The sequence below is a fragment of the Acromyrmex echinatior genome, chromosome 12 (genome assembly GCF_024713525.1).
Source record: "Acromyrmex echinatior isolate Ae372 chromosome 12, ASM2471352v2, whole genome shotgun sequence".
In the NCBI taxonomy this organism is placed as follows: Eukaryota; Metazoa; Arthropoda; class Insecta; order Hymenoptera; family Formicidae; genus Acromyrmex; species Acromyrmex echinatior.
The window spans coordinates 7,609,054-7,635,845 of NC_141863.1; the positions used below are offsets into that span (position 1 = coordinate 7,609,054).

Genomic DNA, 26,792 nt, shown 5'->3' on the forward strand with positions numbered 1-26,792 from the left:
TGAGTGTATAAATTATACACGGAAAAAATGGTTTTACTGAAATATCTAAAAATTTAGCTAGATTTGAAAATAATTTTGTTTGAACCATTCAAAGTCTTGATTTCTTTCATATCTCTGGTGTTTCCCATGATAAGCTTGTAAGTCTAGGAATTACAATATTTAATTTTGGCCGGAAAACCGCCAAAACTTAACATCCCCCTTTCGCGATCGTCGCCAATCCACGCTGCTACTTTTCGAGCGTCGAGTGTGCTTTAAAAATATATATCAGCCGTAAAGTATAAAATTAATTTATAACGTCTGCACATGTGTGCAACGTGCTCGTTCGCGATGTAATTCTGACGTCGTTCGCCAAATGTGCCGCAGTCCTACGTCACCGCCATGGATTATTTATAGATACCGACGAGGAGATTGCAGGTTCGACGAATCACTTCATTTCGACCTGTTGCACCCGGAACGGAGTCGCATTCATATCCATCGATATACCGTTGTCGCGTAAGCGACAAACTCGCCAAAATTTAAGGGGACCAAAAGTTGTCTGTTTTATTCGATTCAGAAGGACCTATGACTTATGTGTCATTGACACATCTAACAAATTTTCTAACTAATCATTCATATTAGAACTTTCGTATCTAATCCTATTAATTCTATACTAGGAAAAAAATTTAGTACCTTTAGTAAAACTGTTAAGATATTTTTAACAGCAATCAGATGTTTTGTTTATGTAACAAAAAAGTCAGTTGCATTTACAAAATAATTTCTCTGCTTTGTAAATAATAAAAAAATTTATTTATACTAACTAAAAAATTTAGTTTACGTAACATTACAGTTTTCTTCAGTACATTTTATCAAAAATTTTTGTTCGGTATATTTCTATTATTACAATAATCAAATTTCTGTTATTACAATAAAATTTTAGTTCATACAACATAACATTTTTTCAGAACTCAACATTGATTGTTCGTGTAATTCGTACACTGAGAAAAAGATTACACTAAATCTTAAATACATTTCCTTGAATAGTACTAACGATAAGTAAATAAATATTTGCTCAATAAAAAAATGATAGTTAAATCAAATTACACTAATAATACATGTTTTGCACGTTTGATTGAATATACTGCAGTCTTTTATACAATTTGAACCTTTCTATTATCCTATCCAAATTACTCCGTTTTGCCCTATTTGAAAAATAAAACAGATGACTTTAGAATCCCTTTAAGTGTAATAACCGTCGAAAAACCGATGCACTAAATGCCGAACGACGACAGCTCGATGCGTCGACCGAGTGAAATATTTTCGGAAGCACTCACCGCCAGTTGCAAACGCGAGAAAACGAGGTGTCAGCTGCATAGTGCATCGGGCAAACTCGATAAATAGATCCTGGCGTCACGATATGAAAACGTTCGGCAGCGGCGCTTTTAGTATCCTCGATTCAAAAGAGATACATGTCGCAGTTGTCCTTCGTGTCCAGTTGTTCCATCCATTGTTATTATAACTCGTTCGTAATAATTTCGCAAAAGATGATTGCGTCTCGATCGCGCGACAAAGAACGCGGACGACGCGCCTTTGCACTTCCTCCCGCACCCGGATAGCGTGGATGCCTAGGATTTTATCGGTGTCGTTAATTGCAGACTGTAATGCCGTCACCTCGCGGCCTCGCAGGCGCAAGGTCGGATGACCCAAGGCGAGGAGGAATTTTTGTCGAGTCCTCGCTGAACGTGCCAAGAGTGCTCGAACTCTCGCGGCGCGTTTTCTCTCATCCCTTCTTCATTCTTATCTCCGTCGGGTAATATCCTGATAATCTCGCGGGTCCTCTCGTAAACGTTTTCCCTGAACGCTTGAATTACACATTCTTACGGTATTAATCATTATCGTGACACGAATAATTAGAAAGGATCGAATATCATTTATCAAGTACATATAGAAATTTTGCTAAGGTAACTTAAAAAGTTTAGCCGCATTAAAAAAAATTTACTAAATATATATATTTCTTTGAATAGTACTATGTAAACATTTACTTATAGTAAATAAATATTTACTCAATAAAAAATGATTAAATCAAATTAATAGTTCTTGTATCAAATAAGTATTCATATTTAATAAGTATTTACTTAAGATTATTTAAATAAATATTTAATAAAATTTAGTACTTTCTTCAGTGTAGATATAGATCTAAAAATAATTTTGTTAGACCATCAAAATAATTATATAAAAAACTTAAGCGTTGATGACAATGCTACAAAAAGTTTTAATATTCTAATTATCTGTTTAAGCGTTCTAATCAAATATATATTAGGTGTTGGAATTAATTCGTAGCGTTTTTTAATGAAAGAATGTTATTTATTTCACATGAGCATTAAAAAATACATTAATGAAAGTACTTCCCATCACTTGTAAAAATATATATAAAGAACAGTTTTGTTGTTTAAAAATTTAGCTACATACAGATCTGAAAATAATTTTGTATGGATCATCAAAATAATAATTAAATGATAATTAAATATCACAAACTATAACTTGTGGTTTTTTTATGCTCTTCTTTTCATACGTTTTGAATTATAAACCACGTTCGTTTTTATGATTTATTGTTTTCATTATTATATCTAAAAATCGTAATTTTTTGGTAAGCAGTCCCTGCCGATTCTTGATGACTCCAGCAATTTGGCGCAGCTGCATTTGATGTTGCGGATATAAACGATGTGCGAATCATATTCATCGCATCTTCCATAAAATGCTCCCCTTTCCATTTACACGTGTAGGCTGTAAGTTTGCACTACATTGCAGCACTGGTGTGATCGCAGACACGATTAACAATAGGTCTGTTCCACATTGCTCGCACTTTTTGCACTCATTGTCAGCATCTCTGCTTTCTCTTTTCAATACTCGAATATACATTTATCTCATGCTAAGTGCAAACATTTTTGAGGATTTCAAACAACGCAAACAGACCTAATAGCAGTCAGCCTCACAGGCCGTAGTCGGCCACGTATTCGTAATGAAGGAGAATAGCAGGGCTGCATGTAACTGTGAATGCGGGATTCAACTCGTGAATGGTGCTCAACAGGTATCCGTAGTAATTTCCAACTAGAGTGGAGTCACAATGGGATGGGACGCCGGTGAAGTCGTTTTCATTATCGGGCAAGTCGATAGACGACGAAGATATTGCAGTGCGCCAAATACAGGAACCTTCAGGCAAATCGAGATAAATCACGTTAAATGCCAATGCCGAACCACAAACAACTTGCTGCTCGGCATTCTTGGCCGTCCAACCAATTCTTGCGAATTTCTCATGCAATTGACCCTCTTTCCAGTTTAGCGATTTTCATTGATTTCAAGATGCTGGTATATTTATCGTTACATGAGCGAACAATATAATTTTGATTGTTAAGAAATATGATATCAGAATTAAAGATTAATTCTTTCATACAATTTTACATGGAATGAATGATTTTGCTGAAGTATCTTTAGATAAAAATTGATTTTTAAATAAAAATTTAATTAGATGTAGATTTGAAAATAATTTTGCTGGACGAAAAATATAATTATGTAGAACACTTAAATGTTGACGACAAAATACAGCAAAATTTTTAGCAGTCTAGCATCCGTTTTTTTCATGTATTTATTGTACTTTACTATACTCATAAAAAAGTTCACTTTTAGTTGTAAGCTCTTATTAATGTCGCGTCAGATGTGTTTTCAAAAAAAAAATTGCGTCAAAGTCTAGATATTCTTAGAAGTGCGTGGATATTTTTATTCTTTTCCGCGGCTTTCCCGTGAAACACGGTAGACAGAAAGCTCATTCAGATCGGGCGGAGCTGCAATTCAAAAATAATTCAGCAGCTGCCAGTACTGGTATCGTTGTCGGATGAGTAACTTAGAATTACGATGATTAATTGAACGTTAGAAACAGGGTGAGTAATTTACTGGACAAATTCGCGAACTACAAGAACACGTCGCCGAGTTATACGGTATACGCAGCTCGTTTCCTCCCTCTCCCTGTCTCTCTCATTTTATCTCTTCAACTTTTCTCCGTTCTGTTTCTTCCTATCTAGCTTTCGAGCTGTCTCTGTTTTTCAGTGGATGTACAAGATGTAGATCGATTTAGCAACAAGTTCGACATGCATAAAAATGTCATTCTATAGAAGTCTTGTGCTCAATTTTAATGATAGATTATTATTTGGTCACTTGGAGATTTTTTTCTTTCAAGAAATCTGACGAGAAAATAAGAAGACTTTTAATGCAATCCATGTAACATGGATATCCAAGGGACATCCTGAAGAACATCCTGAGAATGTCCAAATGTTCTGAGAACGTTCGCAGAAACATCTTTGGAACAAAATGCGCTATATAGGAAGTAACACTAAAATCCAGAACTTAGACTACTCGAATGCTTTAAATAATCGGATAACAGTCTTCAATCAGAAGAATTCATACATTAAATTAACAGTCATATTAGCTCAATATATGTAAATACCGATCAAATTTGTGTCGCATCGTGTAACACGCTAGGCAATACTTAGCTCAATTAAAAATTTTTTAATTGTTATTGTATAATAAAAACCAAAGATTAATTCTTTCATACAATTTTACACGAAACAAACAATTTTGCTGAAATATCTCTAGTTAATATTTTTAGATAACAATTATATATAGGTTTGTGTGTGAAAATAATTTTGTTAGACCATTAAAGTAATTATGTAGAGCACTTAAACGTTGATGACAATATCGCGATGACAATTTGCGCGCGTAAATTCAGCGTAAGTTAAACAAAAATGACTTACTTAAGCTCCGAGTGTTAATCACAGAAACAAACGTCCTCAAACTTCGGCGCCGCGCGCGCGATGTTTAAATTGATTTCCGTTCCGTTTATGAGCCCGAATGATTTGTTAACGTTTCTCGCTAGCGTTATGCGCGACAGCTGTCACGAAGAAACTCGTCTGCTCTTATTCGTTCGAAGGCTTTATGCTTGCCTTCAACGTACCGGTTAAAACGTCTCTGAACGTCTCTACGCTTCTATAATACATTTTGTCGGAGCGATTCGCGTTGAGAGCAAAACGCCGTTGCTGGTGTCGTTAAACGTCAAATAAATGCGTATAAATAAATACATTCAATTAAATTCGAGTCCTGGAATTCGAAATCCTTATCCATTTAGCAAACGTCCATTCGCGTTCTACGTTTGCCACGACAATATCTTCGTACGTCATTTTCTTCGTCGCATTTATCTACCTATCATTTTATATTATATATGTTTACTTCGCCCAAGTGTTCCCGTTCTTATTCGACGTCGGAAACCGGTAATATTTCATAACTTGAAAACACTCGTTGAGATTTCCTCGTATTTATAAAGCAAGAGACACGACTCGGCGCCAGAATCCACAACTTAAAAGTAGCGCATCGATTTCTAGCCATTTGTTCGATAAATCGTTGCTCCCGCTGCTTCTGCAAGCTTTACAGGATAGAACGATCGAAGAGTTACGCAGATGTACTTTTAAAATAGCACCGAGGTCAAAACGAGACTTCGGCGATCTTCCGTTCCACGGACAGTCATCGAAAAATCATAAATCACTCGCGAGAAATTATTGCTCGCCTTGGTCGAGTTACTGAGTCTAGAGATACACACAAAGTCCCAAGATTTTTCACGTTCCAGACGTTTAAAGTAAAAAGTTAATATGAAAAGATAGTTGCAATAATTATTTGTGTTCAAAATAAAAAAAATGTCCTAAAGTATTGTCTCTTTCTAGATTAACTTTAATTTCAGTTCAACTTACTCTTCATTTTTCTCTAATGTTTGTAATTAGAAAAAAAAAAGTTAGTTGAACCGAGATTAAAATTAAATCATCGACTTTGGTAGAAACAAATATTAAATATATTTTTGCTTCCTCCAATTCCTGCAATTTATAGGTCTTTTTTGTCCAGCCTAAATTTTTTTACTGTTTTAGGCTCTCAAAAATTGTGGAAAAATTCAGGATTATTTTTTAACATCTCTATTACATTACCAAATAATTTTCTTAACTATTTTAGAAGAAGAAACTGGATTCCGTCTTCCTTTATTTCGGAGAAATTTGAGAGTATTTAACTTGAAAAAAAGATTCAGATTGCAGGATTAAAAAGAAAGAAACCTATAAATGTACGACGTATTTTTCTGCAAATAATTTCTCGTTCACGCAGCTCTTCCATGATAATTTCATATATATTGTACATAGTTTTATATTATTTTCAAATTTGATAACATGAAGCCGTAAAGCATACAAACGCAGTTGGCAGAACACACACTAATTCAAAATTAGCTGCACGGATTGAATTTCTTCGGTCGTGTAGCAACAGGGTGTTCGGAAAGCGAGTGTCTTCATCAAGAGGCCGCGGAGGAAACAGATCGTCGCTTTCACGAAAGCAGATCGCCGGTGAAATTTATGCCGTCACGTGTCGTCCTCGACAAAGTGGACTGCAATTTAGCCGCTCCGCTTTAACGAAGCGCCGTTTCTCGTTTAAATGTAGAATCGTAGTAGCAGCTTTGTGTAACGCTAATCGCGTTACAAGCGAAAAACAATCATCGAGTTTGCGATGCGATCGTATCCGTACAATAAGACCGGTAGAATCTCTTACGTCTTTGCTCTTTTGTCGCGCAATCTCTTTCAGTTAAAAACAGCTTCACGGCTAATTTTTCGTGATTATCGTTCGTAATGTTTTCCCTTTTATTTACCTTGGACAATCCTAGTCCGTTTAATGCAACAGCATTCACACTTAACGAGTCTTTTCGTTAATTCGACGGAACATTCTGTTGAAGTGACATTCGAGTTCAAGCCAAAAATTTTGCAATTCTCATTGGTATGCGAAGTTGTCGGTCACATCTGCATTTTGACACTTTTTAATAGTCATCATAATCGGATATATGCATAAAGAATGGTTTGTTAAAGTATCTAAAAATTTAGCATACAGATCTGAAAATATTTTGGTTAGACTATCAAAACAATTATGTAGAAAATTCAAGGGTGACGAATGACGCTGCAAGAACTTTCAACATTCTATCAATCAACTTGAATGTCTCATATAATTATTTTGATAGTCCAACAAATTATCAAATCTGTATCTACCTAAATTTTTAGATACTTCAGCGAAATCGTTATTTCCATGTAGCTATAAATCTGAAAATAATTGTGTGTAGGACGCTCAGATTGATTGCTAGAATGTCAAAACTTTTTGCAGAATCGTTTATCATTACTTTCTACATAATTATTTTGACAATCCAACAAAATTATTTTTAGATCTGTATCTAAATAAATTTCTTAATAGAATTTCTAATAAATTACTTCAAGAAATTTCCTAGGTCTTTTTTTTCTATCAATGTATCTAATATCCATTTCTACCAATGTAGAAACTTTAATCTCTGTTTAATTTATTGTTTATCTTTTTCTAATTCTTAGAACTATAAAAGTAATAATAATTACAAAAAGGACTCTCAAATTTTAAACGACATACAAATAAATAAAAGTAGGCTAATGAGAGTCAGCGCAGATAAAATATTCTTAGTACTAAAAAAATAAAGAGTAAATTGAACAGAGATTAAAGTTAATTTACATTTGTAGAAATAAACACAAGTCACTTTTTGCAAAGTTTATTTTACGCAAAGAGTTCTTAATTAGATAATTACAGAGACTTTTGTGTTCACGTCTTTGAAATAACATGAAAAAGATTAATGCCGTTCTCACGTTCTTCTGCGGATCTCTCAAAAAATCTCGTAATCTCTCTCGGCAAATTTCTTTTTCTAATTGAAACAAGAATTTTTTGCAACGCTAATTTGACAGAAAAGTTACGAGATCGCGTGACACATCTGAAACAGGAAGATGTAAATCGCGAATGCGTTCGTTCATTAGAAGCTCCTATCGCGAACGACGGTCGTCTGCCGCTCATTTACCGCAGGCTTACGTTGCCGGCCGTCGTTTCTGCGCTCGAAGCGAGTTCGTTGCCAGTTCTAAAATCGTCGTCCTGACAATGACGTAGGATCGCGGTCGTTTGTCTCACGTGGGACGATAATCGCGACGGTGGATCCTCTCTTTCGTCGCTTCGACCAACGGAAAATACATTACACCGCGGGATTGAAAATCGACCGCAGCGAAACGATTTTGTGAATTTCACGTAATCTGCGTCTGAGCTAAATAACAAGATATATGTATATCGATGAAACACAACACGGAGGCTGCTGGAACAATAAATAAACAGTAGTTGGCCCACTGTTTAGGTAAATCGTATTATGTATACAGTGATGCTTACGCATTTGCCCCATGAATTTTGCGTTGCAACGCGAGAATTGCAGTCGCATTGCTCTCTCTCTCTCTCTCTCTCTCTCTCTCTATATATATATATATATATATATATATATATATATGTATACATATATACATATCTAAGAACTTAAAGTATATATAAATCATAAACACCGATGGAATAGTTTACTAACTCGCTACTTCTAGGACAACTAATCCATCGTACGGAATAACTAGACGATACCAATAATATCCAAAGTGTACGACGCGCTAAAATAAATTGTTAAAACACTAGACAGTAGTGGAGCAAGAAATTTAAAATCTTTTTCCTCTTCTATATATACAATAATCTACTTAATCTACAGAGAAAAATTTATTTTTGTCAGTTCATCGAATTCAATTTAAAAGACTTTTTCTAATCAGATATTCAACTGACATAAATAGATCATCTGGAAGTTATATGATCTCTAAATTGTTGTTTTAAATCGTTTAAAGAGAATATCAGCAATATCGTGCAAAATAATTGTATAAAAATATCGAGCATCTCAATCGAGATAAAAAATGAGTTGATTTATTAAAACATTGAGCATTTTAATCGAAATGAAAATTACAAAAGCGAATTTACTAGAGTACTTATTTATAATTTCATTGATCAATATCAACACTTAGTAAATTTGCTCACTTTTGTGATTTTCACCTCGTTTCAAGATAGAGAGAGAAAAAAATCGACCCCCTGGAGGCTGTTTAAGATCTTTCAATACAATTGAGATTTTAATCCTCCGCCGCCAACTGGGATTTTTAAATTAAAGGCACCATCGATTATTTCAAATGAGAATTTTGATAGATAAATTTAAATCTATAAAAAAATACATAAAATACAATTCGATTTTATAGTGTAAAAACTAATTATTAAAGCTTTGGCAAGTACTAAAATTTTTGTAAATTTTTATATAATCCAGAACATTCGGAATAATAAAAAATGTACTCTTTTTTGAAGATCCTTGTTACTGACGGAAGAGTATTAAAATTCATGTTGCGGAGGATTAACATTTGTCTTAATTTTTCTGCCGATGCATAATTTTTCACTTTTTCGCAAGATCTTCGATAAAAATATATAATCGAAAACTTAGATAAAATCTATGCAAAACTATTCTTTATTGTTCGATGAGTGTGGATTTAAAGTGTCATAAAGAAATTCGCACAAATATACAAATTTGTATTGTTATTAATTTAAAATTGGGTACCCATACATTGACAGAAGGTCAATAAAATACACACTATATCAAATTAGAGCTTCAAATTATTACGCGAAAAACCGTCACTTCTCTTTCACTTTCTATTAATTATTTTATCTAGTTGCGTTAGCAACTTTTATTTCTAAACGCGCTCATCGTTCCCGAGATCCCTCGTGTACGATCGTCCGACACAAGACGCCCACGTTACAACGTTGGCGGAAGCTCGATGATTACAGCAATCCTCATGTATACACATCATCAAACAACTTACCTCCTGGATCTTATAGCTGGTGCGAATGGTTTTACGCCTGGTAGTGGTAATCTCATAAGTTTCCTCAACGGTGGGCGCCCCATCGTCGTCGTTGACGTTACTGGTGATGACGCCGCCGCCGTCGTTGGCCCTCATTAGAGCGTCCGTTTCGTCCATCGCGACGTTCTCCGTGTCCACTTCCATCGAGGAACAAGAAACGTGCTTTTAACCAAACCGATCTAAGAAAGCCCCGTGGAGATTTCGCTGTGAACGGGAACTACGAGAAGCGCGACGAACACGAGCCGTCCTGCCTGTCGCGCGGTCCACCAGATCGGTCCGATTTCGGCTAGCGCTCGGCGATAAAGTTTTATAGAGCCGCGAGACTATTCCGGGAGTCCAAGTTCCGCGCGGAACGGCGAGGCTGGCAGTACTAAAGCACCGCGCCGTGGAAACCCGCGCGGCGGACGAGATCCCGCGCGTGTCTTTCGATGGCGAAAATAGAATCCTGTGGTTTCCCGCAGGAACCCAGCAGCTCGCGCGCGTCGTACTGGCACTATATTACAACATTTGTGGGCATTTCAAATAGCTGAGACTTATATCGAAAGAATTTTAAAAAACATCGAAGATCCTCGCATCCTCGAGGATAGATAGGATTTTTTAGGACTATGGATTTTATCGCTTTTGAGGACGAAAATATAGGAGTTACATAGAGAGACTCGAGAAGTTTATCTCTTTCACGCCTGTCTATTTTACAGCTTTTAAAAAATTAAATATTTAAATTTTGAATATACAACGCGATACTACTAATGTCATATTAAATTCACAATACAATTATTGTTATAAGGCACATGCACTTCGAACATTGTATCCGCGAAGGTGTAATAAAATTTTATTCGATAAAATATAAATCTATAAAAATGTATCTTAACGCTGCAATATGGAATGGCAGTATCGTAATATAACAATGTCATATTGAATCTTTGAAAATCGATAAAATACCTAATACTAAATTATACAGTCAATAAATTTGACTTTCCTAAGCTCTTATATAGTTATTTTCAATGGCACTGTTTCTCTTGAGACTAAATTAATTATGCATCTTGATGTTTACAATTGATATATGTATACGCACATAAACGTTCGCGAACGCATATGTTTATAAAAGATGTTTTGAATTTTATCACCGTATGATAAGAGCAGAATATTTGAGGATAAAATCTGAGCCATCTGATGGTTTAGAAACACCGATATTCATAATTATGCCTCTGATTAAACTCGCCGGTGTCACATCGAATGCTGGATTCCAACATGTTATACCCTCTGCTGCGATTCTCTTGTCGTTCATGTGAGTCATCTCTTGTTCAGATCGCTCCTCAATGACTATCTGATCACCATTAGACACATTTAAGTCTATAGACGTCAGTGGTGCAGCTACATAAAAAGGAACATCGTGATATTTGGCGAGAATTGCAATCTGTAATCAATAGAAATAGTTATACAAGTATGTATCGTACACATAAATATGGATACATAGTCTGGAAATGTTCGGAATGACTTCCAATCGGAATCTATTCAGAATAATTCCATAACGCCCTGATATCTTTGAAGGTAAACCAGTTATTTTTGGAACAATTATTATCTTTTATCGTTTGTGATTCTATCTGTAATATTCTGTAATATTTCGAATTAAGATAGTCGGGACTGATAAGTTACCTGATAAGTTCCAATTTTATTTGCGGTGTCACCATTTGCGGCGACCCTGTCTGCACCTACAACAACAGCGGTAATCTGTTTCGTTTTCATTAGCGCTGCGACCATGTCGTCGCAAATTAGAGTTGCTGGTATCTTGTCGTGTACCAATTCATAAGCGGTTAAACGTGCGCCTTGATTATATGGTCTGGTCTCGGTGCAATAAACGTGCTCTGAAACAAATAGATAACGATCGAGAAATGTGTCTTACTCGCCCGGCCAAGATAAGGCTTTCAAAAACAGATTATATTTACCGAGCCTTCCCATCTCGTGAAGAGATCTGATGACGCCTAAAGCTGTGCCATATCCCGCGGTAGCGAGACTTCCGGTATTGCAATGGGTGAGCACCCTGACAGAACTTCCCTCAGGCACATTACGTAGAATTTCGTCTGCTCCAAATTTCCCGATTGCTTTATTGTCCTTTATATCGTCCATTAGCATCTTATCTATTCGGTCAATAAATCTGTAACATAAGTCAAATAATGTAAATCAGATTGCTCATATCTTTCTCCAAAGATATAAAGTCATAAGTACTCGTCTTTCATCTGGGATAGCGTGAACTCGTCAGAGGAACTCAAATAATCTGCTATTTCTGTGAAGAAGTTAGCTGCCACTTTCATGTTGACTGCAGTGGGACGTGCCGTTACCAGGTAATTCATGTTATCTTTGATAGCCCGAGAAAGAACCTTCTTGTCATCATAGTTTGGATGTTGAAGAATCTCTACTGCCACACTGAGGCTGCCCACGATAGCTATGGCTGGTGCGCCTCGTACCTGTAGTTATCGAATTACATTTACTGTAAAATATAACCAATTATATGACCTATACTTAAAAATTTCATGTACATTCATAGCTGTATAACATTTCATTTGATACTACTAACAAAAAAAAGAAGAAAAACGGAAAGAAAATGCAAAGTTAATGTAGAATAAATATCCAGAAAATATGTAATTTGAGATCTTTTTTTTTTAGATATAGGACTTAATATTATTACAGGTACATTTTATACATAATGTATTGTTTTATTTAGATTAATCACAGCTCGTATTTAATTCAGTGAGCCTAATTGGAGAGTTAAAGAATTTAATAAATAAAGCAAGATATAAGAACTTCCATGTATAAAAGAAAAATCAAAATAGAGCTGTAAGAACCAAATATAATTAATGATAAGCAAAATTATTCATACATTGTATTTTAAATATCAGAAATATTATGCAAACAGATTGGTTTTGAGTCATCCTCAGCCTAGGAATTAAACAAAAATAATAAATGTTTCATATAAATAATAAATGTTTAATTATCTCTCTCACTCGAACAAACCACAACTAAATAATTTATTTCATTTTTTTTTCTTTTTGTATTGACAATATTATTGATTTACAAAGCGAAAGTTCAGTGTCGGCTAAAAATATAGAAAGACCACGTTTCATGGTTGATGTCACGATTTTGCAAATTCTGTGTGTCAGCTTTATAGAATAAAGTCTTTTTTTAGTTCAAAGCACTACGTTCAAATTTATTTTCTAACAATAAGCTTTTATACCTGCATCTTGTTAATGACATTCCATCCATCCTTGACACCTTTGACCTGGATATAACTGGTCGTTGCCGGCAGCAGCGTTTGATCCAGGATCTCCAGCTTGCCATCTGTTTTGCTCCATTTTATCGCTTGCAACGTCATCGTGAGCTGATGATAGCGATCTATCGCAACCGGTCACGGGGGCAATTCACAATGACTCTGGATTTATTGAATGAACGAGTGACAATTGAGAGCCGAGCCGGCGAACAATTATATTACGCCCAGCGAGTTCTTGCCTCTTGTCCTTCTTCTTTAGGTTAAGGTTGAAAACATTCGGAATCCAACGAGCAGGCGCCATCTGACGAACGAGATTACGTCACGTGTGCTCCATTCCATCCCATCCATCTCCTTCTTCCGTCCATCTCCTTCTTCCACCCATTTCCATCGCCATCTTCACCCCTTCACAGCCGAAAGCGTGTAACGTTATCACCAAACGTGTTACATAATTCTGATAGCAGTGACAAGCGGTTGTCATCAACTCATCTATTTTGAAACTCCGGCACAGCTCAAGATAGCTATGAAATAATCGAACGCGTACTCGAGATCAGAATTGCCTCTCGTTTCTGTCCGCGAACCGTCCAGCGCTGATAGAAACGCAAATAAATCCTGATATACGGAAAAATTATTTTGGTATTTGTGTCCATAGAATTAATTTATTATCTTTAAAATTATACGGTGACAGATCTCTATAAATCAATTACGTACAGTAAAAGAAGCAGCTTAACAATTACTATAACTTTAATATGATTGACTCTTATTGTTGTCAATTTCTCACTAAATGCATAAATCAATCATATTAAAGAATTTTATGATAGTTGCAAGACTATTTTTTTGCTGAATTCAGCCATTACCTCCAATTATTTAGTTAAATTTGGTTTTGTTATGCAAATTCTTTTAATTATTCATATAAATAAAGTTATTAATGACGACAAAATCTTTTTTTTTTAAGTCTATAATTGACTACTTTGTCAATAAATGTAAAACATAATATATATCCGGATTACATAATAAAAATTTATTTTAATAATTGTTTTGATAGTCATGCATATCATTTTCTCTCCATACAGTTATATTACAAGTGTCATTATTGAATTTTCATTAAATTATTATATTATTAATTGAAGTTATTATTATGTCATTTTGAAGTTTCATCAAATTATTTTGTTATATTATTAATATTACATCGTTAAAGCATTATTAAATATTATTAAATAACATATACATATCTTTCATTTTAAATTAATTTCAACATAATTAAATTAATATACGTATATTTAAAAAAATATCTCGAAATATTTTGGAAGAATTCTTACAAGTTAAAATGTGTCAACAATTGCTCTGGCATCGTGAATTGAAATTTTTTTTTAAATTAAAGCATCACTTAAAAATTATTACGGCAAGGAAGATTTTGCTGAAGCATCCAAAAATTTAGCTTTGATATAGATTTGAAAATAATTTTATTGAATCATCCAAATAATCATATAGGATGTTGATTGTAGAACTTTTTGTAACATTCCTACGTAATTATATGATTCAACAAAATTGTTTTCAGATCTAATTAAATTTTTAATACTTCAGCAAAATCGTTCTTTCTCCATGTATCAAGAATTTATTACAAAATCATCATCAAAAGTATATCGAATAATATTATAATTTTTTTTCTAAGATGAACTTCTATTTAATGTCTTGCAGATTTTGTTTTGTCTCTTGCAGATTTTATTTTGTGTTTTACTTAGGTCGCGTTCGAAAATTACTCGAATTTATACATTTAACCATTTTATTCTCGTTTAATATTCGGTGAACAAGGAACTCTAAAAAACTCTACTTTAATATAGGTAGAGTTTTTGAACGCAACTTTGAAGGATTCCAGCGAGGCACAGCGTGAAAATATCGCGCGCTCGGGGAAGAGAATGTACTTTTTTCACCCTCGCGTGCGCGAAATCGCCCTGACATATTTCTACCTAGGTATCGCGGCAGCGGAATTTTTTTAAAGTGCAAATGTCACGTCGACGGTCTCGCGTTTTTCATATCTGAAAGAATCGTGCGTCGGACTCAGTCCAGACTCGATTCCAAGCTGAAAGATCGTGAACTCGCCTTTGAGCGATTGCACCGAAACGTCAATCTCGTCTGCCAAAACAGTGACCGTTTTAAAGCGATCCCGACAAATTTAAATCGCGGTCTCTTTGAGCCGCGTTGGAAAAATAGTTGGATTCAGTAACTAACAGGAATACATTCTGCGATATTGATTTTGTAATCCTTGAGATGAAGTCATTCGAAAACGTCACAACTCCTTTCCATCGCTTCTGATCTTCATAATTTTGTAGAAAAAAAAATAATCTCTCAAGATTGTGACACTCAAAAAACTTAAGGAGTATAAACTCAAGTAGAATACAAATAATAAAATCAAAATGATATTAAGTAATAATAATTTTTATGTGATTTTTTAACTAAAAGATTACTTGAAAAACATTGTCATGTCAAGAATTCACAAAGTCATCGTCAAAAATATATCAAATATTTGATATTATTTTAATCTCATTGTAATTTTTTTTTTATCTCTAGGGAAGACGTACAATGAGAGTATTAAATTTTAATAATTATTTGAATAATACTAATATAATTCAATAAACATTTATTTATGAAAATAAATATTTGTTGAATGAAATATAATAGGTAGATCAAATTAATGATTCTTGCATCAAATAAATATGTTTACATTTAGTAAATATTTAACCGGCACTGTTCAAACAAATTTATTTATTAAAATTAAATATATTTTTGTCAGTATAATATGAATAAAAAATATCAACATTTTGGATTCGCTGCTACTTACAATATTGCCTCATGTTTTTTCCTATGATTGATCGATTCGTTTACTGTCGCTGTAAGTTCTTTTAGGATACCATGAGCTTTACGACTTTTATCAATTTATCCGTCTTTTTTAACACTTGCGCAAAATTTTCCCCGCATGTTTTCTTCAAAGCAAATTGATTTTTCTCGATACCTTTTATCTTCGCCATTCGTCGCCTGTTTCGTCCGCGTTTGCAATTTTTTTGCATATGTGTTATCTGCCAGCTTCTTCGAACGATCTGTGTGGCAACACAAACAGCTGGACGTAAAAAGCGTTTAGAGTGTCTTGCGTGATAATTACGTTCCACGTATAGCCGGTAAAAGTTACGTAATCGCCAAATGGAGAAACAGTCGCGCGTTGATACGATCTTAAAGTTAAGTAAAGCAGCATATCGAGATAACGAGACAAATTCACGAGTCGCGCGTCTCATTTATAAATTTAATTCGCGTTTAACTTGCGTGTGAACCGAATCTCTCCAAATTTTCGCTAAGTTAACGCGACGAATTTACTTGGCGTCTCGAATTACCGTAAGTTAACGTGACACGAGCGAGACAAATGACATTAATTAGCGCGGATCGCATTAGAAGGAGCATGTGACAAATATCAAAATCCAGGGACTAGAAGTGCAAATGTAAAGACAGATAGATAGCTCTTTCTCTCTCTCTAGAGAGAAAGAAAAAATGAGAGAGAGACAGGAAACAAATACTCCCGAGGATTACACAAATTCATATTCACTTTAATTAAATATATCTATGTACATTATAGGTACATCATTAGTACATTTACCATAAGATAACTGTACAACGGTAGCACTTTCAATACTGTTCACAAAAATACATCGCATATAAACGAGCAATGAGTTTATACGCAAGGTCGGCTTGCGACAAAAGACAAGAGCGTCAATTAATTAAATATTACCTTTCGCGCTTCGCGTTCGCGACTCGCGGCGTTATCTTTTTTTATGTACAAAAGGTTCGTGCTCGAGTCGCACGACGGGCCAAAGGAGGAACGTGCTACGAGAAAAAGAGATTATATATATATATATATATATATATATATATATATATATATATATATAATTTTTTTTCATTAACTTCGCTTAAAAAGAAACATTATCGACGCTGCGCCGTTGGCGAATACGGAGAGGCCCGAGGGGCCACTTCATTTAAGTACCATCAAAGAGACACGAGACTGACAGATTGATATCGATATTTATACAGTTACATCGAGTGTGTGCAAATAACTGGCATTCGGTTCTAACCGTCGCGACGAGAGTGCGCTTTAGCCATTTGGGTTCCAAAAATTTACTAAGCACGAGTCGCGTCTCACGAATTTCACGCGCGACACGATTTTGTATAGCTGCAAGAGGTATGGAAAGATTTCAAAATTTTTGAAGGAACTCGCTGAAAGGTCTCGCGAAAGAGTTACGGAATCACATTTCTAAAGCGGTCCTCAAACGATCAGTATTAATTATTATAAAATTATTTTATACACAATATTATTGATGCCCCCTTTAAACAATTAAAAACAAATAATCTAGAGGCTCCAGACAACCAATAGTCCGTATCTAAAAATTAATCTAGAAATTAAGATTGAGATTGAGACTTTCATCAATTAAAGCCAAGTTCACCTAAATTTTTCTTTCTTCTGATTAGATTCAAATTCCAGTCCAATTTCAATCTTAATCTTTACTCCTTAAATTTCTTGGAGTAAAATCTTATCTTTCTAAAGGATAAAAGTTGAGCTAGTCTCGAAAAAGAATAGCTCAATTTTCAACCTTTAAGAATGAAATTTCACTTTTTAGAGATTTACTCTAAAAGATTTAGAGAGTAATATCTGATATAGACACGTTAATATTGTGCAATAATATTGATCGTCTAGGGATTGCTTTAAATATATAAAATAATTTCCTTCTACTCGAATACTTTTCCGTTGCTGATTATCAAACCCACAGCCGTGCCGACAATCGTGCGTATCGGGTAAAATTCTAAATCCTCTCGAGCTTAGCATACTTTAGAACTTAATCCTGGTGATCGTTGGAGCACAATACCTGCGCGCGCTCCTCGTATCTCGTACACGTTATCACATTTCAATTCGACCATCCTCGCATACAATCCGCACGCGGTTCAGTTATCGTAGACGTTGACTATTTACAGGAGTATTCTTCGCAAAAAAACGCAACTTAAGGAACATTTGGTATCAAGGGCGATAATTCGGTTGGGTCGTCGTCGGTGGTCGGACGTAGGAGATCGCTTCGCCGTCTAGGAACTGTAACATTTTATTACAAGTAGTCGTTGAGAAAACGAGCAGCGAATGGCCACTCTCGATCGTTACACTCCTTGATCGCGAGTGTAACCGGACTCGCGAAAATCTCTTTGTGCAACGCAGAGCGAGACCGATTCATCGCGACGATCGCGAATTGTACGCCGTGACCGTCGTCGTCGTGACGAATCGGCGAGAAAATTATACAGTCTAACGATATAAGGGAATCCAAGCAGAGGTACAGATAAACACTAAGTTACACCGACGATTGTGCGCCGATTAGTTAATTCTAAACAATGATTATTCCTTCTACAATCGTGCCTGTAGCAGAAAGAAGAGGACGATTGAATTGATCAGAAATTGACATTAGTCAACCGGGCTGAAAACTTACCTAGCATTCAAAGATACGGATAGCGATCATGTAACTTTTTTCTTAAAATACACAGGAAGGATGATTTTTACTTAAGTATCTATAAAAATTTAGCTAGATTACAGATTTGAAAATAATTTTGTTAGATCATCAAAATAATTATGTACTCTTTAAATTCTTTAGAGTGAAAATCGAGCCACTCTTTTTTAAGACTGGAATTGTACTCTTCAGAATGAAATTCAACTCTAAAAGTTTTATAGAGTAGGAATCTCAAATATGTGATAAGAAATGCTGCAAAAAAGTTTTGGTATTCCATTAACCAGTGAGCGTTTTAATTATTTTAATGGTGCAAACAAAATTATTTTCAGATCTACATATATCTAGGTAAATTTTTAAATACTTCACCAAAACGTCAAATTTTTCACATATTTTTGTTCTAGAGAAAGTTACACACACGATCGTTAAAAATCGAAGATCTCTGTTCAGAGCTTCTTTACGCAAAAAAATTCGTATGTCTTCATATTGTTCGATTTCGCAATCCACTGTTTAAAGTTGCGAGACTCGATCCGCAGGTTCCTCTAGTTGCGCGGTATCTCGAAATCACGAAATCGGAGATCTCTCTTTCTCTTCTCTCTTGAATGCTCGGAGTCTTCGTAAATCGTTGTCTTACTCAAGGAATTGTACGGAACTAAGGAACGCGCGCATAAAGACGGAAGACAGAAAGCAACCGCTGTCACATTCGACGTCACAATCGACTGTTGCTGCTGCATCGCATCGGAAGAAAAACGAGAAGCTGCGTCGGAGAAGTTGCATCCGACTGCAACTATCACTGCATATTCGACGAGGCCAATATTTACCTCGCAGCACCTCATGCAGCGGATCGATCGATCGCTCGACTCGAAAAATCTGGCGGCAGGCTGAGCAAATTAAACTCGATTTCCGCTACACCGAACCACCGACGTAAAAATGCGTGCACCGGACATTTCACAAAGAGCGCGTACCAATCACAATAAATGATTTTTTTATACAAAAAAGGTCGAAAGTTTTGGAGATCATTTTAATTCAAGAATGTAAAAACACACATAAAACTCTTGATCGAAAATAAAATCGCATAAAAGGATGAAATAAAGGATAAAAATAAATAAAATTCGATTAAAAAAAATAAATTTAGAAATTTAGACTATTATATGTATATAAAGTAAAATTCAAAACGTTAATAGAAGATTATAAAACTATACAGAAATGTTAATAAGATGTATACGGGTTTGACGCAGTTAGTGGTGTGCAAATACTTGAATGTAAAACTGTTTTTAATGAAAATTCATACAGTAGTCAATGATATGATAATTAACAAACATTTCGGTTCGACTTCGATACATTCTAACATAAAATTGCAAAAATTGAAAAGCGGTCATCTTATGTTCGTTTTTTATGAATTATTACAATTCACAGTAGTTAATGTAATGTAATAACTAACAAACATATGAAAAATCGCTTTTCAGTTTTGCAATTCTATGCTGAGGACGACTCAAAACGGAGCCAAAATATTCATTAGTTACATCATTAGTTATGATTATAAATTTTAATTAAAGACAATTTTATAGTAGAATTTGCGCATCCCCAACTATCCAAGGAACACACCAAATCGAGAGAAAGTAAAAATGACTTTCTGACGTCACAAAAGTTAAAATGATTTTTGCCTACAACATTTGTTTATTAACGTTAAAAATTAAAATAAAATCATTTTGATTTTTTATTGACTTTTGTACGTTCCTTTGCATCAAACTCAAATAGCTCTTCTATTAACGTTTTTAATTTTAATAAAAAAAAAGTTTTCGAAATCTACTTTTCGAAGATGCAGTCAGATTTGTATATGGGAGTATTCTAAGCAAAAATTCGTGCCATCGCACGAATGGTACGCACTTCTTGGGACTGTATATCCTGTGCACGTTCATATACAGCTATCTATGTACATGTATTATGTAATATATGTATGCGATGTATATGTATACTCCTAGCTCCATTTTGGTCGTGTGGAGGATTCCGATGGGATCGACGTGCATGACGGATCTGTACCAATCGAGGAAACGTCGCAATTCCATTCGGACGTCTCACCGAGATGACACCACTCCAGTCTCGCGGCCGCGGTTCTCCTATATTACAATGGTACGAGAGCGTGCGCGCGCGCGTGCATCCCTTTCCATTCGCGTCTCCCATCGACGCGAAGCGGGTGATCTCGAGTAACTTAGATCGGACCCGATATTAATTAGATCGGACACGGAACTTTTTAAATCGAGAACGCCCGCGATTAAACAAGTATGCGTCGCGACTTTCCCTCTTCTTCTCGATTTAACCCGTTCAAAACCCGATTCAACTTTCAGATAACCGTACGAGATTAATGCGACGACGACGACGACGGTGCTCGAATCGATCCTTAAATCGTTTCCCTGGAAACGGAAACCACGTGGTCCATCGTTCGTTTTTATCACAATCATTTATGTCTGTTGCCTCCCCGAAACACGCCACTCCGAACATGAGTCTAAAGATAAAAAAATAACAAGGATATAAAATAAAGAATCAAGTAGTTCAGCAGAAAAAGCAACTTTGCAACTGTTATGAAATTTTTTAATACTATTTGTTTTTGTCTTTGGTTCCTTATGGAATAAATTATAAACGAATCATATTAAAGAATTTTACAACAGTTGCGAAGTTGCTTTTTCTGTTGAATGTAGAGAGTACTCTTTAAAAAAAAAAAACATCAAGTGCGATTAAAAGAAAAATGTTGTTGCTAAAAGTACGATCGTCAGAAGCGCGCTCGAGGAAGTATAACGTGCGAGTTTCGTACGACTAGCCAAAGTTTAATCGAGCGGACTCGGTCCGTCCCGGTATACACGCTTTTATGTACTCCGCCGAAAATACTGAAGCAAGTTTCTAACGTACACACGCGATATCGCATTATTCTAAGAGAAAAAGAAAGAAGACGGAGAAAGATAGCCCCGCGATCGCTACCTTCCCGTCTGTTCTCGATATTTACATGAAATTTTATACAATAAAATCCGAGACTGGAGCGATTTATCTCGCAGGATCAGACTCGTGTTTCGATTGTAGACATAATAAGTATAGATTGCGTATTTCCTGATCTTAGTATCTGTTAGAAAGAATTAAACATGTCACACGGAGAAGAATTGTTGAGTAATTTTTACCTTACAAGACTAATAAAAATATTCTGACTATTTTTGGCGAAATTATGACAAACTTTACTTGCTTGAAAGTAAAAGTATCGGAGGTGTAAAGTAAAAAGTACATTTATTAGTGAATTTATTAAAATAATTTACAGTAAGGTAAATCATACTATTTTCAAGACCAAGCACGAATTTTCAAAATTTATGTGTAAAAAGTATCTTACATATGGCTATACGACGATCGCTGATTTAACAGAAAAGTAAAGTAAATTTTACATAAGTAGGCGTCTATATATGGATACCTGCCAATTCCATAAAATTTACTAGAATTCTGTCGCGTATTACTTAACATTTTTCTCCGTGCAGCGTTCCTCTTCAACTCTAACAGCGCATCTTTCTTCAACTTGATATTTTAGAGAGAGAAGATATGATTTAAGTTACCTCATTTTTTCTAAACGATATTAAATCTTCAATAACAATTCCATCATAGAACTGCAGAGTCTATTCTTATTACGTCGAAATGGAAATGGACGTAATACAGATACCGCGCGACCCATCTCGCGAATATTAATTACACGCAACATGTAAATTAACACGGACGGACTGGAAACAAAACGAGCATTTAACTGCACGATTAATCAAGATGAAAGAGTTATTTTTTTAAATCAACATCGAATAAAATATTTTATATATCTGTATAAGATATTTAATTCTTTACACGGATAATCGCTGTCACAGGTGGTATAACTCTGCATCGATTAATCAGAATAAATATATCGCTTTCATTTCCTACGAAATATTGGATCAGTCCGTCCCTGTAAATTATTGGCCTTTTAGGGTATATCGCCCCTAATATAATATATATTTGCGCGCGCGCGCGCGCGCGCGCGCGTGTGTGTGTGTGTGTGTGTGTGTGTGTGTGTGTGTGTGTGTGTGTATCACATAACTCGCATTGTGACTTGGCTATGAGTAAAACTTAGGAACCACACGGTCAAAAACTCTCATCTCATCGTGAGGTTTGCTTAGGTACTTGACGAGCCTCGACAGCGATTACAACCGTCCATTACATGAAGAGTATTGGTCCAAAGAGAAATGTTTGGGTATATCTGAAGTGATCCGACGTCTCTCGGGACGTCGTTTCATTGCGGATAATGATCTAAGACAGAGGTTTCCATCAAACAGCGCAACGTCGCTCCCAAAAGGATCGCGTGAATCGGAGGGTATTATTTATAATCTCTTTATTAACATATCTTTTATATTATCGCGTACTCTGTTTCACGTGCAAAGTGCTTGAACGATTTCAAAAGATTTAAAATATTCAAGTTTCATCAATGGTGCAATGATAAGTTGGTTCGATAATTGTAGATCTCGAAGATTTGAAGCTTCAAGAATTCGTAGATTCACAGGAATTATCTGTATTCTTAATTTCTCCGGTTTTTGGGACGTCGTGTCACGAAGTTTGAAAACCTCCGATTAATTTTCTTCCCTCTATCGGAGCGCCGCTCCGATTACGGCGATTATCGAACCGCCTGATAGAAGCTCAAGGCGTCCGGCGTTGTCTTGATCGAAGATCGCTCTTGTCAATGTGCCAGCACGCAGTGCGTTTCGGCGCTCGTACGTAGCCGCGCAATAAATAAAATATGTGAGTTCGGACAACTCGATACTTACGGCTGCTCCGGAAACTGAAGGCCCGATCCGACGGCGACGCCATCCGGCGCTCCGCATTTCCGTTCACGGAACGCTCCGCAATTTTTCGCGGGAAGGGCGGCCGACACTCATATCTTATACATGACGGTTAACCGCACCGCCGAATTATAAGGTCTGTTTTTTATAGCTGAACTGATGTACACTTTTGCAACTTACAACAAAATACTTATACTCTTTAAAATTTTTAAAGTGAATCTCACTCTTATGATACTTACATTCTGTTCTTATTTCAAAATCAATCTTAAGTAATGTATTAAGATGCTAATACTGATCTGTGATTGGCTTGTGATACCTTAAGACTATACTTAAGATAGTTTTAAACACGAGCACCGATTGTGAATATCGATCTTAAAGATTGAAAATTAAGCTCTTTATCAAAATTCACTCAATTTTCACTCTTTAGATCTTAGAATGAGAGTTGAACCGATTTTGATAAAGGGCGGCTGAATTCTCCCTCTAAAGAATTTCACTGCAAAGAATTTGTGTATTTAAGAGAATGTATGTTTGATATTTAGCTAAAGTGAGGAAAAAAGTTCCAGTACAGGTTTGGTGCAGGAATAAAAAACAGACCCACGGAACATAGCTCTGCGCACGCACATAATATTGTGGCGAACATACAAGAACGTCCGTCGCGCGTTTCGCTCGCTGCCGTCCTCGGTCCTCGCAACGAGCTCAAATTGCATTTATTGAGAAATTAATTAAATTCATCTTCCCGAGCTCTCGTATTCCAAGATACTTGAATCCTTAATTTTCCGTACACTAGAAGTACCAATATTTCTTACTCATTAAAAAGAGATCAGCAAATAAATTACTATAAAAATAAAAAGTCGAAAAACCAAATAATTCGTCAGTATAAAAGATATAGTTATTGAAAAGTAAACAAATTTTATATAGAATCCTATTTTTTATAGAAAAAAACATTAATCTAGAAAATAGAATGATCAATAATGACTTCCCGGTACTCCTAGTGTTAATCTTTCCGTTTTATAATTTATCGTTTACTTTCACAGCAGGAACTCAAGTCGGAGAATAGAAAGCAAAATATATATAAATTAAAAATCTATCCAAAAATTTCTTTCAAAATAAATTAGTGCTAATATGAAATTTTTTGCAATTTAAAAAAAGTTCAAAATTAATAAGAGATTGATCAAAAGAATTAGTAATAAAAAAATATAATAAAATAATTAAAAATAAAATCCAATTCTCGTTTACCAAGGATTGGCAGCGTAGTCTACATCTTATCTCTTACTTTCTTTTTCTCACTCTCGTTCACTCACACGAAACTTGCGTTTGTAACGCGAATTAATCATGAAAAATGATCGTTAATAATAATTGCGCGTAGCGAAATAATATTACGATTAACAAGACCTTCTTCGTAACAATTATAATGATCGCTATCGCAATAATTCGTAGTACCCTTTGAAAAATTTCATTTTTCGGTGTTCGAAAATCACAGCGCGCGTTTCAGCCTTCCATTGCATATTAATTAGACCGTTTTATCTTACTTAGAAAGCGTAGGCCTTCGTGTGCCACCACGCATTCCCTTTGTGCATTTCTGTTTTCCCCTCCCCGCTCTTCTGCCTCTTCTCGTTTTTCGAATCATCGACAAACGTAGAGACGATTCGATCGAAATCAATTAAGGGAACAGAACATTGATCAACAACGATGTGACAATGCGTGCAATATGTTGCGGTAACGTCTCTCCGGAAGCGGATCATCAGAAACGCCATTCTACGAGAGATTATAGTGATCGCGATAAATAAGTTGCAAAAATACACAGTTTATCATTCAGACGATTACGAATTGAATTGCCAATTTCTCGATTTTACCGTAACTACGTGATCTGGAAAAGAAATGACCGGCATAAGTAAAAAATGAATGCTCGAATGAAGAAGTAAAGAGAAAGAAGTCATCTTCTCTCAAATAAATGTACACCGAACGTAAAAAATGTATCTAGTCTTCGTATAAAGTTTAGGAAATGATATCAGAAAGGAGACGTTTGCATACGTGATACTGTTACAATATTTAGAGTCTCATCCTCGTTTCTTACGATCCGCCTCGATGAGAGAGAGAGAGAGAGAGAGAGAGAGAGAGAGAGAGAGAGAGAGAGAGAGAGAGAGAGAGAGAGAGAGAACCGAACCAAGACGCAGCTCACCGTTTTCGCGAAAACTATTCGAAGCATTACTATCGATCGATTGTCCTCGCAAAATTCTGACTTCGTGCCAGTCATACCGCCCGACTGTCAGCGTGTGAGCACGTCATCGATAGATCTCCTTGCCCTATTTATTTCTCCGTCCACCCGTCCGCTCTCACGAAATGCGACGAAAGTTTCGAGGGCGCGGTATAATCGATAATCGTCCTTTTCCTCCCATCCTTCCCACCCACTATGCACTTTCCTGCCTAGAGCGGCCGGACGGCTCATCCAAAGACGTGGCGAACGGATTAACCGACAAATAATTATCGCTAATGAGGCCATTGGTCGAACGGATTCGCCCCGCGAATCATTTACACCGTCGCGCCGATCGCTGGTCCAGCCTTCCGCTAAAATTCGAGGGTAGCACTTTTTCCGACTAGCACTTCCTCCCCCTGGGAAGAACGATGCTAGAATCTGATTGAATGGACTGTCATTCCAAAACTCTTTTCACAATTCTTGGATTCTCGACCATTCGGGGATTCCAGTATCTATACGAATCTTCGGAACTTCCTTAATCCTATCAGGATCAATGGCGCGCGAAGTACTTGCCACCCTGATCTCCTCTCGAGGGCGCCTCACCATTTGGGTCCCCGGTATCCCGGCGACTCGAAGGACGGGGGTCAGGGCAGCCCGAAGCCGAAGAAGGGCGCAACCGGACGCTCGTAGAGCAGACGCGACGGCGGAAGTGGCGGTGGCCGCTTCCTCCGCGGGGCAATCACCGTCCTCTACAAGGACCCCTTCCCGGCGAACAGCATCTCCCTGTGCTTGGTGCGTATGTGCGAGCGCAGAGTGTCGATCCTGCTGTAGGTGGCCGGACAATAAGGGCACAGCGAGCGCTGCGCGGTGTGTATGTGGAAGTGGTGCCAACGATTGGTCACCTGCTTCCCGCAGGCGCGGCATCTCCATAACGCCGGGCTGTTAAGCGACACGGCGAACATCTCGTGATAAGAGAGGCCGACCGGCACGCTCGGCATCGAACCTGCAAAACCCAACAGCATCTACATGCCCTTCGTGCACAACCAGCGCCAGTCGTGTTTACCCGCAAAGCGCTTAGATCCTGAAGATTCTGCGAGCCTAGGAATTCTTGACGGTCAGAATCCAAGGCAATCCGGTGCTCGCTGAATCTCTAAGATCCAAGACTTTAAGATCCAAAAA

The 26,792-nt window shown here is 36.3% G+C and overlaps 3 protein-coding genes across 17 annotated transcripts in view; all 3 read right to left on the bottom strand.

Annotated features, from left to right (window-relative positions):
- tmod (tropomodulin) overlaps positions 1-10,170 on the bottom strand; it is a 70,295-nt gene extending 60,125 nt beyond the window's left edge. For 7 of the 15 annotated variants that reach the window (XR_015547040.1, XM_087412201.1, XM_087412203.1 and 4 more), the window contains exon 1: positions 9,768-10,169. Coding sequence is in view for 11 of the 15 variants with exons in the window: in XM_087412201.1 (XP_087268327.1) it covers positions 9,768-9,950 (183 nt within the window). In the remaining 4 variants the exon portion in view is untranslated. Of the gene's footprint in view, positions 1-9,767 lie in introns of all 15 variants that reach the window. The other 8 variants (XR_015547037.1, XM_087412198.1, XM_087412197.1 and 5 more) reach the window with 2 other exon arrangements.
- Positions 10,171-10,470: 300 nt separating this feature from the next.
- Positions 10,471-13,388, bottom strand: LOC105145209 (methylthioribose-1-phosphate isomerase). The gene is made up of 5 exons (XM_011054641.2): positions 13,036-13,388; positions 12,030-12,268; positions 11,750-11,958; positions 11,460-11,668; positions 10,471-11,220 (listed from the first exon to the last, which is right to left on the bottom strand). Exons 1-5 carry the CDS (start codon positions 13,171-13,173, stop codon positions 10,927-10,929), a joined length of 1,089 nt encoding a protein of 362 aa, XP_011052943.1. The 5' UTR covers positions 13,174-13,388; the 3' UTR covers positions 10,471-10,926.
- A 3,249-nt stretch (positions 13,389-16,637) lies between these two features.
- LOC105145208 (uncharacterized) overlaps positions 16,638-26,792 on the bottom strand; it is a 75,608-nt gene continuing 65,453 nt past the window's right edge. The window contains exon 6 of the mRNA XM_087412192.1: positions 16,638-26,616. Coding sequence (XP_087268318.1) covers positions 26,363-26,616 — 254 coding nt within the window. The 3' untranslated portion in view covers positions 16,638-26,362. The remainder of the gene's footprint in view (positions 26,617-26,792) is intronic.

Bases quoted from the DNA above. Each gene is read 5' to 3' on its own strand.
- LOC105145209 (XM_011054641.2), bottom strand. From the start codon at position 13,173: ATGACGTTGCAAGCGATAAAATGGAGCAAAACAGATGGCAAGCTGGAG. The intron at 11,669-11,749 runs GTAAATATAATC...TATTTGTTTCAG, and splicing joins TCACGAGATGGGAAGGCTCG to AGCACGTTTATTGCACCGAG. The intron at 11,221-11,459 runs GTAACTTATCAG...TATTGATTACAG, and splicing joins ATAAAATTGGAACTTATCAG to ATTGCAATTCTCGCCAAATA.